Here is a 16,772-nt window from a genome sequence, read left to right as displayed (position 1 = left end):
CCATATTTGATCAGTCACTGATTAATTTGATACAATTAAACTGTGGAATTTACACAGAAAACTGGACGAAATTCAATTTATCCGTAATAGTGGGGCAGCGAAATCTGAAAAGCTCACTGGAGAAATGAATTCCGAGGGCATTTTTAAGAACTGTAATAATATGACATCCATGCTAGAAATGTTGCCTTTAATAGCAGCACCGATCACTGCCAGCGTGGCCTGCTGTGACCTTCAGTGAATGACCTTTCAAGGCTTTTATCAGTCATAAACGGGACTTGTACTATAAAAATGAGAACCTCGCACCATTTATAATGTGGTATCGATTTCATTAAACGTGGTTTTCTGCAGTTTGCATTGATCAAACTCTGGCTTTGACTGTCAAGGGAAGTTTCTCCCATTATCATTAGATCAAATGGCAGCTAATTAGAAAACTTTTCTAAATTGCGACCAACTGACCTACTTCTCTCTGTGTAGGTCAAGGCGACCAATTTGCAAATATATGGAAAACTTCCCTGAAAAATGTAGAGTAAACAAACAGCATAAAAAGGATCGATTCTGTGAAACCATAATCCACCACCTAAATGTACTTTAATATACAATAAATGTAACTGTGGCAGATCGAGGATCAGCAGTTAACGTGTCGACATGTAAAATAGAAAATTATTGACAGCTACGGGTCACGACACCGAGTCCGCGTCGGTGTTTGCACGATGCTCCCGCCACAGTTAGGATCCCACATATCGCGTACGCACGCTACGTTATCTGTGCTAGTCTTATCACTGCACCAGCGAAAATGCAAATAAATTAAAATAGATACTTAAATGTATTGAACCACGTGGATAAAACATTGGAATGTGACTTTTCATGAGTGCAGAGTTTGGGAATATTTATTAAGGGATCTTCAGTAATTACATGGGGGAGGGCCGGGGAATGGAGGGGAGGGGGTCACTTTTTATTTTATTACAAATCGGTACTATGTGGAAGGCCATTTATTAGCAAACAAAAATTAGGGGAGGGTCACATTTTACTTTGACCCAGTTTTTAAATCTAAATTTGCATCATTTTTTATGATTTTGGAATGATCCCTCCGCTGCTACTACCGATTCCAAATCCTACTACTACCACATCCCACCACTGCCACCATTGTAAAGTATTATCATAACATATCAGTGACATGCAGTGAATTGATTGTTAGTTGTGATGTGACGAGTAAAGGGGACACCACATGGCAAGATACTGGGGATAGTGTGGTTGGGTAGAGATGTTGACCCCTGTCCTGGGGTTGTCAGTTATGAGCTCGTCTAGCCTTATGGAGTTCTGGCTTTCAGCTCCAAACGCCGGCATTTATTTAATACAAAAATACAATGTGTTGACAATAGTGGGAAGCAACAAATGCTTTTAAAAAATATCAATGTAGTGGGATCTTACTGCAGCAGAATTACCCGTTTCTAGTCGGATTCGGACGTTCTGACTAGTGATCTTGAGCTCTAACAACTATGCCACAGGGAGGCAGCGTTAAAATGTTTTTGCATTGAAGTATTTGAACAGGGGATGGGTCACATTTAAGGAATTTGAGGGAGGGTCACTTTTTAGCACAACTGACTAGGGGGAGGGTCACGTTTAATGCCAGAGACGGGACTTGATTTCCTCCCCCCCCCCCCCCCGTAATTACTGAAGGCTCCCTTATGATAAGTATGTGGTCGGTCAGTTGTTTCTTTGAAAGTAATAGTCTCTTAAAGACGTAGTAGGTCGTATTAGCGGGCCCGGTAGTTTGACAAATGAAGATCAAATTGATCACCGCTCGACATGTCTAGATCTTTGTCAGTGCAGACTCCAGGGCCAATTACACTTTGAAATTCGTTACACCATATATGATATGGTTCACAAAGACCCCCACCCCCACCCCCAGACACGCAAGGACATAATCTCAGTCAGAATGTTAATAATTAATTCGTTCTGCTACTACGCTACTACAACTCTGCTAACAGATTCTGGAGTGACTCATATATATATATACCATATGTGTTAACAATGAAATAAGTACTTACATGTATAAAACTGCACGTACAAAACAAGTCGAAATTACAACTTGAAATTTTTGTGCAGAAAAATTTTTTGGTAAATTATACTATTACCCTATTCTAATATTTGCAATCGCCTTATAATTAAAAGAAATATCATATTACATCTAGGATGTCAGTAATTCAATATATATAAAATTTTTGTAAAAAGTATCCTGTTATAATATTTATAACCGGCTTACAAGTAATAAAATGGTGGTGGTGGCAATAGAATACTGAAATTAACGAGGAAGTGTATAGTTTATTTAAACAATATATAACTTTAATGTAATAAAATGTCCATTAAAATCGATGATTTAACATCTTATGTGCATAGCGGGAATGGAGGGGGGTAATATTAGTGTGTTGAACGGAAAAATAGTAATACGTGCCATAAATCAAAGAAAGAAATTGTTCTGTGATCTGATACGGCTCGGGGTGATATTCAAATAGTTTAAATAAAGTTGCATTACTAATTGAAGTCACAAGGGTTGTACCAGACTTACACAGACTATTATCTGTAGCCGATTACACAGTCCCAACATTCGTGAACAGTCTAAACTTTGAAGGTAAGCGAACATCAGGAACTTATATGAAGCATGCTATCTGTAATTATATAAGCTTCCGGGATATATCCAAACCGACTGTGTAATGCACCAAGTCATGTTGCTTTTCATTAGCCTATCTGCAAATCTTATGTATATGCTTCATTTAAAGTGTGCCTTTCAACATTTGAGTGTAACCTGTATCACTTATACAGCCCGTTTAAAGTTACAATTTAGTGACTCTGTTTGATACAACCACGCAAAAACCAATAAGAAACTGCAAATGTTCCACTTTAAGATAGAGAGATTGAGTGAATACTAATTATTGCAACATTTTGTCTACATGAAATGAACTAACGTGCCACCATGCAGAGGACGGATGCAGACGTCAAAATCTTGGCGCCAGTGTGACTGCTTCTAGTTGCAGTATGTTTAAATGGTTTATTTCATTTTTACAAAATGTAGCAGGAAATTGTAATCTTGCTATCTTAGTGTATAACATTTGTTATTGGTTTCTGCAAGGTTGATCGAATCAAACAGCCACTGAACGGTAAACGGACTGTAGCTAACATATGGAACAGACGTGTAATTTCATAAAATTTTCCCTCTAATTCAAATTAGAAATTCTAATCTTACAACTGCTACAGACCTACAAAGAATATGTTCAACCATAGATGATTCAATACTGTTTGGGTTATACGATATTAGGAGTAAGTTATTGTATATAACAAAACATTTAAAAAAAATAATGTTCACTTGCAGCTAGTGCACCTTTAAATCATTTATTTCATTTAGGTAAAGTGTAGCAAGAAATTGCACTTACTGTCTTAGTGTCGAACATAAGTTTGTTATTGGTTTCTGCATGGTTGAACGGTAACTTGAAACGGACTGTACCCACCATATGGAACTGATGTGTACTTTGAAATTCATAACCCTTTCCCTGAAATTCAAATTAGAAATTCAAGTCTATTAATTCTAGACAAAATTTTGAAGACTAATATTGTATTTTCAGTATATACGTACCCTTGGTTTCAACAATCGAATATGTGTTTAATATCGTGTATACGTTTACACTCTATCTACTCACAGCTCTGCAGAAGAAAGTCTGCTAAAGTTAATGTACTCTTAGCGTATTATAATGTTGAAGAAAATTCTTGGATGGTTATTCATACGGATGAAATATCGTTATTTATTTAGAATTTTGAATTTATGAAACAACCGTAATATAATTGTCTACTTGGATATATAATGTCACCGTGGAATAACATACACAAAGACCATGTTTGTAGCAATAAATTACACCCCCCCCCCCCACCAAAAATAAAATAGAATAAAATAAAATAAAATAACAAATAAAAAAAATAAAAAAAATCAATCAATCAATCAATAAATCAATCAATCAATAATTGAAAAGTGTATGGAATGTTTATAATTGTACTTTAAATAATTTTTTCAAACATTTTCAATATTTTGCAATTTATTTAGTTACAAAGAAGGACTTGATATGTGTTGTTTCACATTGTTTTTCCAGTTAGAAATCTCCGATCAATAGTCACTTTCATCCATGATACGTTTATTCAAAAGCGAGGCATTATGATTAAACTTCGTATTCCGCGTTTTTTGTTTTTGTTTGTTGTTGTTACTTTTATTAAATGTTGTTGTTGTTGTTGTTGTTTTTGTTTTTGTTGTTGTTGTTGTTTTCTGATAAATTTACAGGAAGAGTCCTAGCCTACTTGGTTAAGATGAAGTTCACAACTCATTCGTTGATATGCCTGCTACTGTTTGTGCTAATTCTTCACTCGGCATCCTCATTTTGGTCTCGACGACGACGACGACGTTCGTGCAGTCCTTCAAACTGCAGAGTCAGTGGATGGAGTTCGTGGGGTTCGTGTTCACGTTCATGTGGTACAAGTGGAAGGCAATATCGATCTCGTTCCAAGACATCTTCGGAATCTTGTGGAGGGTCGTGCAACTATCAGCTGTCAGAAAGTCGATCTTGCAACACCGGTACCTCTAGTTGTTACTATAGAGGTACTCCATTGTCTACGTCTTGTCGATGTAATGCAGGATGGACTGGTACATGTTGCCAAAGTGGTAAGTAGTATATTTTGTCTTTCTGTCATCCAGTGAAATTTTACAAACATTATTATTGGATCATTTCTTTTCTTTTTTAAACCTCAAATCATTCTAAAAAGAAAATATTTCAATGCGAGCAAACGTGTATAAATCTTCAGTTTTTGATAGGTAAACGAACGACTTCCTATAATGACACCTCCGACATTTTAACGTCGATGGAAAACATAAGAAAATATTACTTTGAAAAACTGCTGAAATCTTCATAAAAATGAATGTATACATACGTCGTGTTATTCCGTTATATACAATAATAGCGGACGTGATGAAAGAAAGGAATACTCCGTTCTCTACCTAAATACAGACACATACATACATACATACATACATACATACATACATACATACATACATACATACATACTAACATACATACATACGCACGCACGCACGCACGCACGCACACACACACACACACACACACACACACACACACACACACACACACACATACATACATACATACATACACCACCTGCCCTTCGAAATATTTATTAATTTCTTTCAACTTTTGATGTGTCAGAACAATTCGTTGATTTTTTCACATATTCCATCCGATCAGATGTGAACGCATGTTCACATGGTAAGGGTGAACGTGCTCCTATGACAATTATGTGCGAATTTCCTCACATGAAATAAAATCATCATATAATAAAATTTTCAGATTTGGCCCATGTTCCTTATACAATGTTTGAAACACAAAATGTCGTCAGTATGTAATCATGGATAGCTAGCTGATTGGTCTAAGAATATGATAATAATTTTGTATTTATTCTCCTATAGACATCAACGAGTGTTCAAGGAGTAATGGTGGATGTGCCCATACATGTACCAACACTGCTGGTAGTTATCGCTGTACTTGTAGAAGTGGGTACTCTATGGACGATGATAAACATTCATGCTCAGGTAAATTATATTGTTAATGATCGTATCAGCTAGTCCCATAGTGTAACCTATAAACTGATTGTTTTGTAAAGTACAAACACGTTGGTTAGTCGTTGTTTGCCTTTATTTTAACTTAGTTTAATCCTTTCAAAAGTGGGAATTTATGGCATATAATTACTGTGGAATTAATTTCGTTTATGGCATATTATTTCCTGGAGTGACAATTTACGAGCGAAGGTATTTCAATTAAAACGATTCATAGGGGAGTGTTTCCCATATGTACACATAAACATTCATTTTAGAAATTCTATCAGTGTGGTAGTTTTAAACACCCTTAACGATACAATATGTTACACATGGTTTTATATATATATTATTAATGATTAGTATTTCAGCAAGTCAGACTACTGGCTGACAGGCAGGAAAGAAGACAGACAGACAGACAGACAGACAGACAGACAGACAGACAGACAGACAGACAGACAGACAGACAGACAGACAGTTATTAAACGAGCCAAAAAAATGAGCCATACGACACGATATTATTTCCTTTTATGAGTTGATCTTCGAGATTACAATTTGATATGCAATGATATAATTATAACCTTTGTCGTAAATGCTTGGTATGACTAGGGCCTGTCATGATTGGATTGAGTTGTGACAAAGATATGGTGGCCCGTAACCATGCCAACGGTGCGTGGACTGCTCACATACCAAACAGTGGTAACATCACCAATGTTGCTGTATTGACTAATGGTACATTGATTGGGGTAGGAGTAGACGAGAACCTGTACACGAAGGAGGGATTCGACGTTGGTGACTGGACAGGTCCCGTTGAAAGCAGCTGCTGCATCCAAGACGTTGCCGTTCTGTCTGATGGAACCATAGTTGGTGTTCTAACGAGAGGCAGGTTGGTAACTAGACAAGATGTCTATAATGAATGGGTAAACGTAAAAGAGGGTGCCATAGGTGCTGTTAGAGTGGATGAATTCCCTGACGGTCGACTACTTGGGGTGAGTAAAACTGGCTCCTTGAAGACACGTGCCGGTGTCATAGGTCAATGGAAGCGGATTGTTGCCAGGAAACTGAAGGTGAAAGATATTGCAATCCAACCAGATGGAACGATTTTTGGTATTGGAATAACTACCAATGGACTGCATGTATTTGATGAAGATACAGGAGTCTGGGGAGAAATGTTAAATAATACTGACTGTATGGAATCCATCGTTTCTCCTGGTAACTTGGGTAAGTAATGTTATATGAGTATAAATGAAATTGATATCATCTTTAAATAACGGGATCTCAATATCTTACGGATAAAAACTGTGCTAATTACCAAACACAAGAACAGAAATTTGCATAGCATTTGTTTTATCATAATTTTTTATTGATATATTAATTTATAGTGTTTCCCGAAGTCACCATGACAACGGTCGAACCAACCACTGAGTGAGCTGTCGAGTCGAGCAACTGAAAACTACGTTTGCATATTAACTAGGTAAATATTATAAAAATATAGATTCATGTTATTTCTTAGATAGGAAAATTTGGTGAGTAACGATAATTTTGGTATGGTATAACGGAGTATCGTTTTGACCGTCATTAGGTGTTTATCACCGTGTATCCTTCAAACATATTATCATTGACATTGCCATATTTTTAAGAACAATTTATTGTGTTTATATTTATTTTTTCTTGTAGATTTTCTTCTTTCGGAGTGTTCATGATGGTGACGGTCAACAATACTGAATTTAATATAACTGGTCCAAATGAAAATTAATCGGCTGATTTGATGATATATCTCATATTTTTGGGACATCAGCAATGTTTAATGTAATTTATACGAAATAATTAAATTAAATATTTAACCGCAATGACTGTGTTGCAACTGTTTTTTGCTCCCTCCCTCAGTATACCAATGTATTATGACAAATTACAAGGATACATGCATGCATGCACGCACGCACGCACGCACGCACGCACGCACGCACATACATACATACATACATACATACATACATACATACATACATACATACATACATACACACATACATACGTACATACGTACATACGTACGTACATACATACGTACGTACATACATACATACATACATACATACATACATACACACATACGTACATACGTACATACATACATACATACGTACGTACGTACGTACGTACGTACGTACGTACATACATACATACGTGCGTGCGTGCGTGCGTACGTACGTACGTACATACATACATACATACATACATACATACATACATACATACATACATACATACATACATACATACATGCATACATAGCCCAAAACTTGAATCCATTGGCTGTCTAAATTATGGTGACACACCTTGCGTTCTCAGCTTGTTAAAATTCATTGCAATATTCTGCATTTAGTGTGTATTAACGTAATTCATTGATACTTTCATGTCAAATTGAATTGTATTAAATGGCGACATGTATATATGTGTTTTACACTTAGAGACCACCTGTACAATGTGATTACAGTAGGTTGTCACAAGAATTGCTTCCTTCAAATTTCCAAGGTTATTTTTCTCCAGACTATAGCAGCGAGATGAACAAGGGCGCCATCATCAGCTATATGGTTGATTAGTATTCCAGCCAACGTTAGTTTCGATGGCATTGTTGAACTTTATGGTATCGACTTAAAAGGTTAAAGTTGACATTACTCCACGTTTTAAGCAATTGGAGTGTGACCTCGATCAATTTTCACCGTAATACTACATCTTTAAATCTGTTAGTTACTGATATTTGGTTTTAAACGTATCGTTTTCTTTGCCTGATGTGACCGTCAATTTTAAAACTGTCATTGTAACTTTATTCTCTCTCTCTCTCTCTCTCTCTCTCTCTCTCTCTCTCTCTCTCTCTCTCTCTCTCTCTCTCTCTCTCTCTCTCTCTCTCTCTCTCTCTCTCTCTCTCTCTCTCTCTCTCTCTCTCTCGCCGTTCTTCCCGTCGTAAAGCAAAAGTAGAGTCTACAACTATGTACCTTTTATTACTTAAACTGACCCCTGGGTCGGTCACACTTGAGTTATGCATTACGTGTATTGTTGCATAGTTGACGAACAATAAGTGACATGCATGATTTATATGTGCCTCTGAAGCTGGGTAATACATATTTAGCGCCATTTACACAATATAACCACATAGCGCGGGAGTGGAGTTAACGATGGGGAGTGTTAAATCCCGCTCAGAAGGAAAGCTGAAAGGGAAAGATGAAACCCAAGCTGATGTATACTGTGGAGCCAGAACCCCAAAAGATTCGTATTTACATGTTGTAAGTTATCATATGTTCCACTGTTTCTTGTAACTAGTTTTTAAGATGTAAGGTTTATGTGATAAACATCTGTGGCACAGTTTTACAATTTTCGACAGCATAGCTGGACAAACAGAACCGTTGTAGACAAGAAAAGTACACTAATGAATTGGATTCCTGTAATAGCACTTGGTACAGCATGCTAGAAGCACAGAGACATGTTGTTTGATAGGAATGGTTTTATAGCCTCTTGACATACAATTAGCAAATATACGACTGCTGACATTAGACCTTGGACGAACGTAGTGACCTGTTACAAAACCGGGAAAGTAAACACATCAATTGGATTATAACTTTTGGCACAGCATGGTGGAACAGTAGAGACTTGTATTACACACCGTGGTTTGATAAGAACAGTTGTATGGCCTCTTGATGTGTACATGAAATGCAAGGGGAATTGGAAATTTGTTTATGAACATGTACTATTATGTTAAGTGAGTGCTTATTTTCAAAATGGTGCTCACCCCTCCCACACCCTCCCCACTAGCTATCATGGGTGATGCTGATATACCATATGTTACAAGACTCTTAAAAATGAAAGCAATAATTACAAATTACAAGAGAAAAACTGATGTCAAGAGAATTGAACGTCATAGTTGATAACTATACCTTAACATTTTTCATTCACAGTTGCTTTGTTTCGTTTCCTTTCGTTTTGTTTCATTTCGCCGAATACCATAAGTTGTCTGACACAACACACAATCAAAATGGAATGAGTGATGGAAGTGGAGGGCAGAGGTATAACTTGTGTATTCTATTTGCACAAACCACAAACTGAGGCCGGTACGCAGCAAGCATATGTAGGCTTTACGTTCCTTTATGATTCAATCATTACTGTCCATGGTCCAAGTCTATGACTAACAATTGCAGTTTGCCACTGAAAATATCACACAGTCACAATGTTTCCACCAGAATTTAAGTTATCGTCTTGCAAATCAAAGGATGTAGGAATGCAAGATTGTAACAAGTATAACAAGCGAAGCATTTACAGAAGATATTGGCTACCCTTGGCTGGCAATGGGAAAGCCAAGGGCAAAGTCAATAATTTATGTCGTACAAGCAGTTGAGTTTGAAATAATGATGAAACATAGACACTACTGCATGTTGAGTAGTTTTGTTCCAAATTCTCATAACTTTAGAGCATAAACTAGTAAACACGAACTATTTTCAGACGGATGACTTCATTTTGTAAAAGGGGTGGTACATGTGTGAGTGCTCGATGACACAATAAATCATTCAAAGTACATGACTGTATGAATAGACAGAATAATACAACCATTTCAATACTGATTTCAGTGATTAACAAGTTACATGCCGTATGTGATTTGAATTATCATACATGTAAGACGAAGTTGTTATTCTTGTGTACAAAATTGTATTTCATATACTTCGTAATGGTATGTGCCACACAGTCCCATTTGATCATTACCAGTATCACATCATGCACATGCAGTGTTCATATAGGTAAACAGAGTCATTGGATGCAGATCTCGTGGTGTTTATACTTCGAAAAGTTACCGACACTAATTATTACAAACATCACATAGGCGTGGCGATCTGAATGTGGAAGTAGACAAGATTTATGTCTGCACAAACAAAGAAATCACACTTGACAAGGTGGTCCACTGTTGATTGTTGCTGGTTTCTATCTAAAACCGGAGGCACTCACTGTCAGTTTGAATTTCTTCTCTAGGGTTAGCACTTTGCATCTAACCATGATTCCTCCAACATCATTGACCAGGTCTTTACTATGTTTACACATAAAAGGAAAGCAGTATCTGTCTGACAAAACATTGAATGTTGGCTTCATTGAATATTAATTTTATTGAGACTGCACTAGTGTACGTGAAAGTCCCCCATAATACTAAGTAACCATCCATGAAACCATCACTCCAACTTAGTACATATATGAAATAACTGAGTGAAGTTTACAGAACATACACTTGAAATGACGAGATTCATCAAATTGAAATCATCACAGAGCACTAAACCTACCAGCTTTAGCACTGTTATATTTTAGTTATATATTAAAAACTGTTTTACTTTATGTTTGCAGTTGTAATCTGGAAGCACATTCTCTAAAAAAATTAAAAGAGTTTGCTTGTTCTAGCATTCAATTGTGTTTTCTTTTCTATTGTTTAGTTGCTAGATCACAAGTTTCTCACATACTAGTACTAAAAGCAATTTTCGTATGAACATTTACCTCCTAATATTGTAATAATTCCAAAAGAAATCTCCAAACCTGCAACAGGGAATACTGTCTTCTAATTGTATACTTTGAAGCATAGATCTATGTTTGACGCAAATTCACTTGCATGATAAAACTTGTACAATGATGTGTGGACGTGGTTTTTTTTGTAAGTTGGTAATCATGTGTCTTATAATTGTTGGAAGAGCTTGGATAGCACCCATTATGAAATGACAACAGTTTGTAACAAGTATTTTTATTGAAATATCAATGAGCACTGAAATACGGTATTTGAAAGGCTTCTTTGTGTGTCATATCGTTGCAATTATAATTCATGTCTTGGTGGAGGGTTTGTTTCATAACTTTGGTTTGATATACCAGCATAATATTCAAATATGCTATTAGTATACACGAGTCATATATTTATTGGTTGACCTGATACTTAGCTTTCTACATTCTTTCAAATTATGGTTGCTATGAGTAATACAATCACCAGTGTCTGAACTTCGTTGATTCAACCATCCTACAATTTGATTTGTTGCCCCTACATGTAAGTAGAGTCTGCAAATGTTTATTTTATTTGACTCAGGGCTGGTCCGTCTGTGCATCACAATCCTGCTTGCCCTTTTTTAATTAGCTATAGGCAAATGGAGTGATTTATGTGTTCCTCTGAAGTCGAAAATTCTGGGAACACATATAATTACCAGAACGGTTACGTGCCGAAGAAGTGGGGGGGGGGGGTCAGTCTCTCTCGGCAAAGATGGGATAGGATGTCGTCCAGAATGAATGAAACCCTGCAGACACAACATCATAAGATTTGTGATTAGATGAAGTCACAATATGATTTGCAGCTTTTTATATACCTACTTTTATATATGATATACTGACGATGGTTGATTCAACGAAGTTCAGACACTGGTGATTGTATTACTGTATAGCAACCATAATTTGAAAGAATATAGAAAGCTAACTATCAAGTCATCCAATAAATCTATACTTTATTTCTGAGATGTATTTCATGCTAAATGCTACCGTATCAACTAAATAAATCAAATGTAGTTACAAACAACAATATCTGGAGCAAGGTTCGTGCATACTGATTGCTCTAATTTGAAAATCATCTACAAACTTTGCTGCTTCTCCTTCTGTCTAGACCGAAGTATTTGGCAAAGGTGCGTTGCCCTAGTGAAATATGTGTTGATTAACACAATTAGCATTACAATTTAAGGTTTTAACAATCTCAAGAACTGCTGACCTGGGAAATGAAATATGGTACACGTATCATTTATGGACTTCGTGCATATTAATTAGGCCAATTTACACTGTGGTTATAAAGAAGATTGTTTTATGACCTCCAATTCGTTGATATTTGTGCCATATATACGTATTTTATTTTTTGCTTTTATAGGCAGCTAAAAACGGAGATTATTCAAAGGTTTGTGCTATTTTAGAGGCAAACGAATACAGGAAGTTTGTAAACTCACCAGATGAAGACAAGCTTTGTCCGCTTCACTATGCCGTTAGACATGACCACTTAGCTGTCGTCGAATTGTTAGTTACTGAAGGAGCAGGTAGGTGGACTTTCCTTCTTGTATACAGCCCGTTTCAAATTACCGTTCAGCGGCCCTCAAACCATCAATGTAATTTGGTACATACGTTAACCATAACAAAGAGCATATGTCCTATAAAGTTTGTTGATTTAGCTTAAAACTTTAATGAGTAATTTGCATAATTAAAGATTTTCGGTAATTAGGCTATATCTTAAGAATGCAAGCTTCAAATTTTTCATTTGGTACATATATCAACCATAATAATGCGCATATGTGCTATGAAGCTTGTTGATATAGCTCTTAGTTTTAATGAGTAAGCTGTAAAATTAAAGATTTTCGGTATTTAGTTTATATATTAAGAATGCAAACTTTAAATATCAGATAACTTAGTACATTTACTGAATGTAACTTATAAGCTAAATGGTTAATTTGCATAATTGATGAAGTTTTAATAATTAGGCAGTGTGTTAACTATGCAAGTTTCAAATTCCATATAGTTTTATATAATTAGTTTTCCAATTAAGGGGTACATTATGTATGATAGCTATAGAGTTTTGTGTTTCAACAATGTGTGTAGGCCCAAATATCTACGGTTTAGCCCTTATGGAAGGCATTCAGTTTAAATCTGGTTTATTTGCGCAACCGTTATGTTCTTAATGACTGATTAAGGCTTCCATATCGTAATTACTACATTTTAAAGTGTCATGATAGAAATGATATTAAAGTAACGAAACATTAATGTCTGTACATTTTAGATGTAAATAAGAAATCCGAATTGGATGTTACCCCGTTACACATTGCTGCAAAGTATAATGGCTATAACAAGGAGTGTAGTCGTGTGGGAGGAGTTGAAGTCGTAAGTTCATATATTATTTGTATTAGATATTAAAATATTCAATGGGAACTTTAGCAATCAATTACTTCATTTATTTATTTATTTATTTATGTATGTATTTATTTATTTATTGATTGATTGATTGATTGATTGATTCTGTATTTAGGTTAAATAGCACTTGAATATGATAATGTTCTAACCGAGACTCAATCTTCTGCTAAAGGTCTGTACAATTTGAATTTAACCACATCATTATAGTAAACACTTGATGTTAATCAAGAAGCAAACTAGGGTAGACAATGCGTGACAGTGATGGGCAAGTGTGTGCAAAGATATTTATTAAACGATAATTTGTGATGTTTTATGAATTTCATGGTACCTAACTTTATGACTTCATTTGACCTTATCTTCATATAGTTTGATCATATCGTCCCGGCACATTGTAACAAGTTAAAACATTAATCTTGCCCCTAAGGAAATGACAAGTCACAAGTGTATCGTTCCATCTTTAGGCTGGAAATGAACAAAACGCGGAGGCAGCTAAACCAGATTCAAGTATCATATCCTATCTACTATCCAAACATGCCAAAGTCAATGCCAAAGACAAATACGACTCGACACCTCTTCACTTCTCTGCAATGAGAGGAAACACTGCTGCAGTTCATGAACTACTGAAAGCTAAGAAGACAAAACTTCAAGTTGAGTAAACCGTTGGTTTTGTTAAAAATAGTTGGATTCTTAGTATTCTCCCTCTCCCTCCCTCTCCCCTCCCTCCCCTCCCTCCCTCCCCCTCCCTCCCTCCCTCCCTCCCTCCCCCCTCTCTCTCTCTCTCTCTCTCTCTCTCTCTCTCTCTCTCTCTCTCTCTCTCTCTCTCTCTCTCTCTCTCTCTCTCCTCTCTCTGTCTCTCTGTCTCTCTGTCTCTCTCTCTCTCTCTCTCTGTCTCTCTGTCTCTCTCTCTCTCTCTCTCTCTCTCTCTCTCTCTCTCTCTCTCTCTCTCTCAAGTGTAGACTGTCGACATTCGTTCGTGCCTTTTTGCTACGTTTTATCTCAAACTAAAGTCGTTGCCTCGCTCCGATTTGGAGTAATACTATAACCACGTGCATTCGGCAGTCGCAGTTCCTATCAGTACGCATTAGTATCCAGTGCTACGGAGCGAGGCGACATCTTTGATTTAGATGAAACGTAGCAAAAAAGGCACGAATGACTGTCGACAGTCTAGTTAAAGTGTAGCCATGCAGTTGTATATAATGTTTTGGGAGTAAAATTGGGGTATTATTGAAGACAATTTTCAATTACTCTATGGCTTTCGATAATGTTTGGTTTGAAATTATATACCACTAAATGGCCTCCTACATGTCGGGTTTGTTTTTTTAAATGCTTACTGTGGGTGTGGGACACCTCTCCCATATCATCCCCATTAGCTATCATGGGGGATGCTATTTCTACCCAAAATAAAGACTGAAATAGAACCTCCTGCTGATAAAGTATCTTCAAGTACAGGTTATAGCCAAATGTGAGACCTTTTTCGCAAAGCCCACATCTATTTGTAATAAATCACTCATTGTATGTATGGACGCTGAAGTTGATTACCACTGTCAGTTTAATGTTATGTACCACACTGTACATCTCTGGTGTGTGAAAATGTTAGCTTCAATATGTGTAAATCCAAGCGTGCAAGTACTTGTCAGTTAATTATGTACATCTAACTGTCCACCTTCTGTGATGATGTCACTGTAGATTAGTTAAATGTCATATTTTCCTACATTGGCACTAAGTGAGGTTGTTGACTTAGATGTACAGGGCCTCCAATAGTCTTCTTTTATCCATGTTTTGTTCCCTGTCAATGATCTTGACTAATTTTGAAGTTAGTTCTGGAGTATGCACAGTTCCGTGTTATACCTTGACCTTCACCCTGACCTCTAAAGAGCAAATACCACACACACACACACACACACACACACACACACACACACACACACACACACACACACACACACACACACACACACACACATACATTCACGTGTCCGCACCTACATGTTTGTTTATATCAAGGTAAGCTTCAAGGTAAGCTTTCACGCTGGGCACTGAGCTTTGACAATGACCTTCATCTTCAAGGACAAACATTGTGAATGATTCAATAACTTTGGAAGTTTTATACCTAGAGACCGCTTATTGTTAAAGGTAAACTTACTATGTTTACAGACTTCTTACCTTGACCTTCATCTTCAAGGTAAATTTAGATTTAAAAAGTTTTGTTAATGGGTTCTCCATTGAAATTGCCTTAAGGAATAACGTTTCTCCTGGGCTTTGTAGGACCATATGTCAGACATCAGTTAACAGCACATAGCAATACATGTTGTGTTGGGGTTATTACTTCGAACACACAAGACTTGTCATATTTATATTATAAATGTGGCCAGGTAAGGACAGCTATCCTATGTTTCATAATACAAAAACTGCTGTGGCCATTACGTAGTTATAAGCGGACGTATGAAGCAATTCAGGAAAGAAGAAGTAGGGCTACCTTGTTGTGTGAAAGTTTTCGACACATATAGTTCATGTTTATTATGTCACCACTAGTGAACCATTATTGCACACATACTACATGTTCAGAGTTAAAACTGTGTTTTGCATTTTCTTTCGTCGTGTCATCCAAAATTATATAATACTATATATTTTCATTTTGTATCTGTAAAGGCGAGAGACAAGCAAATGATGACACCACTGCATGTAGCATGCATGTACAAACATTGTGACGTTGTGAAGATTTTACTCGACTACGGTGCTGATGCCACCACAGAAGACGCGGAAAAGAGAACACCGTTACATCTTGCGTGTGCCGTTGGATCAAATGACATATGTAAAGCGCTGCTTGAGAAAATTGAAAAGTCAACAAATGCCAAGACAAAGGATAAAGTGCATGTATGTTAATGGTTCTCTTTGTTACAGGGAAAGTGGAGTTAGCTTGTCGTTTCACTTATGGGATATGACATTCCTTACACACAAATCAGATAACTTCAGCTGCAAAATAAACAATTATAGAGGTGCTGAACAGTTGGGATGTAGGCTCAGATCAGATAAGTCATCACATTGCTAACCAGTAGGAAAGTAAAAATTTGAAACCATAAAAATCACCATGTGTAATCATTTCCACAATAACCTGTTTCTACTGCACTGTAAAAGAATAGTAATCACTTTTCAATGTGATTAGGTAAAGGATCTTGCT

The 16,772-nt window shown here is 36.5% G+C and overlaps 1 protein-coding gene and 1 long non-coding RNA gene across 2 annotated transcripts in view; both read left to right on the top strand.

Moving 5' to 3' along the window:
- The first annotated feature begins 6,745 nt into the window (after positions 1 to 6,745).
- LOC144454003 (uncharacterized) lies at positions 6,746 to 7,405 on the top strand. The gene is made up of 3 exons (XR_013482471.1): positions 6,746 to 6,868; positions 7,030 to 7,121; positions 7,325 to 7,405. It is a non-coding gene; the product is annotated as an uncharacterized LOC144454003 (long non-coding RNA).
- A 1,418-nt stretch (positions 7,406 to 8,823) lies between these two features.
- LOC144433284 (transient receptor potential cation channel subfamily A member 1 homolog) overlaps positions 8,824 to 16,772 on the top strand; it is a 24,015-nt gene continuing 16,066 nt past the window's right edge. The window contains exons 1-5 of the mRNA XM_078121591.1: positions 8,824 to 8,931; positions 12,567 to 12,729; positions 13,464 to 13,564; positions 14,056 to 14,241; positions 16,244 to 16,468. Of these exons, the coding sequence (XP_077977717.1) occupies positions 8,824 to 8,931; positions 12,567 to 12,729; positions 13,464 to 13,564; positions 14,056 to 14,241; positions 16,244 to 16,468 (783 nt within the window). The remainder of the gene's footprint in view (positions 8,932 to 12,566; positions 12,730 to 13,463; positions 13,565 to 14,055; positions 14,242 to 16,243; positions 16,469 to 16,772) is intronic.

The sequence above is a fragment of the Glandiceps talaboti genome, chromosome 3, assembly GCF_964340395.1.
Source record: "Glandiceps talaboti chromosome 3, keGlaTala1.1, whole genome shotgun sequence".
Classification (NCBI taxonomy): domain Eukaryota; kingdom Metazoa; phylum Hemichordata; class Enteropneusta; family Spengelidae; genus Glandiceps; species Glandiceps talaboti.
This window is presented reverse-complemented; position numbering and strand designations above follow the sequence as displayed.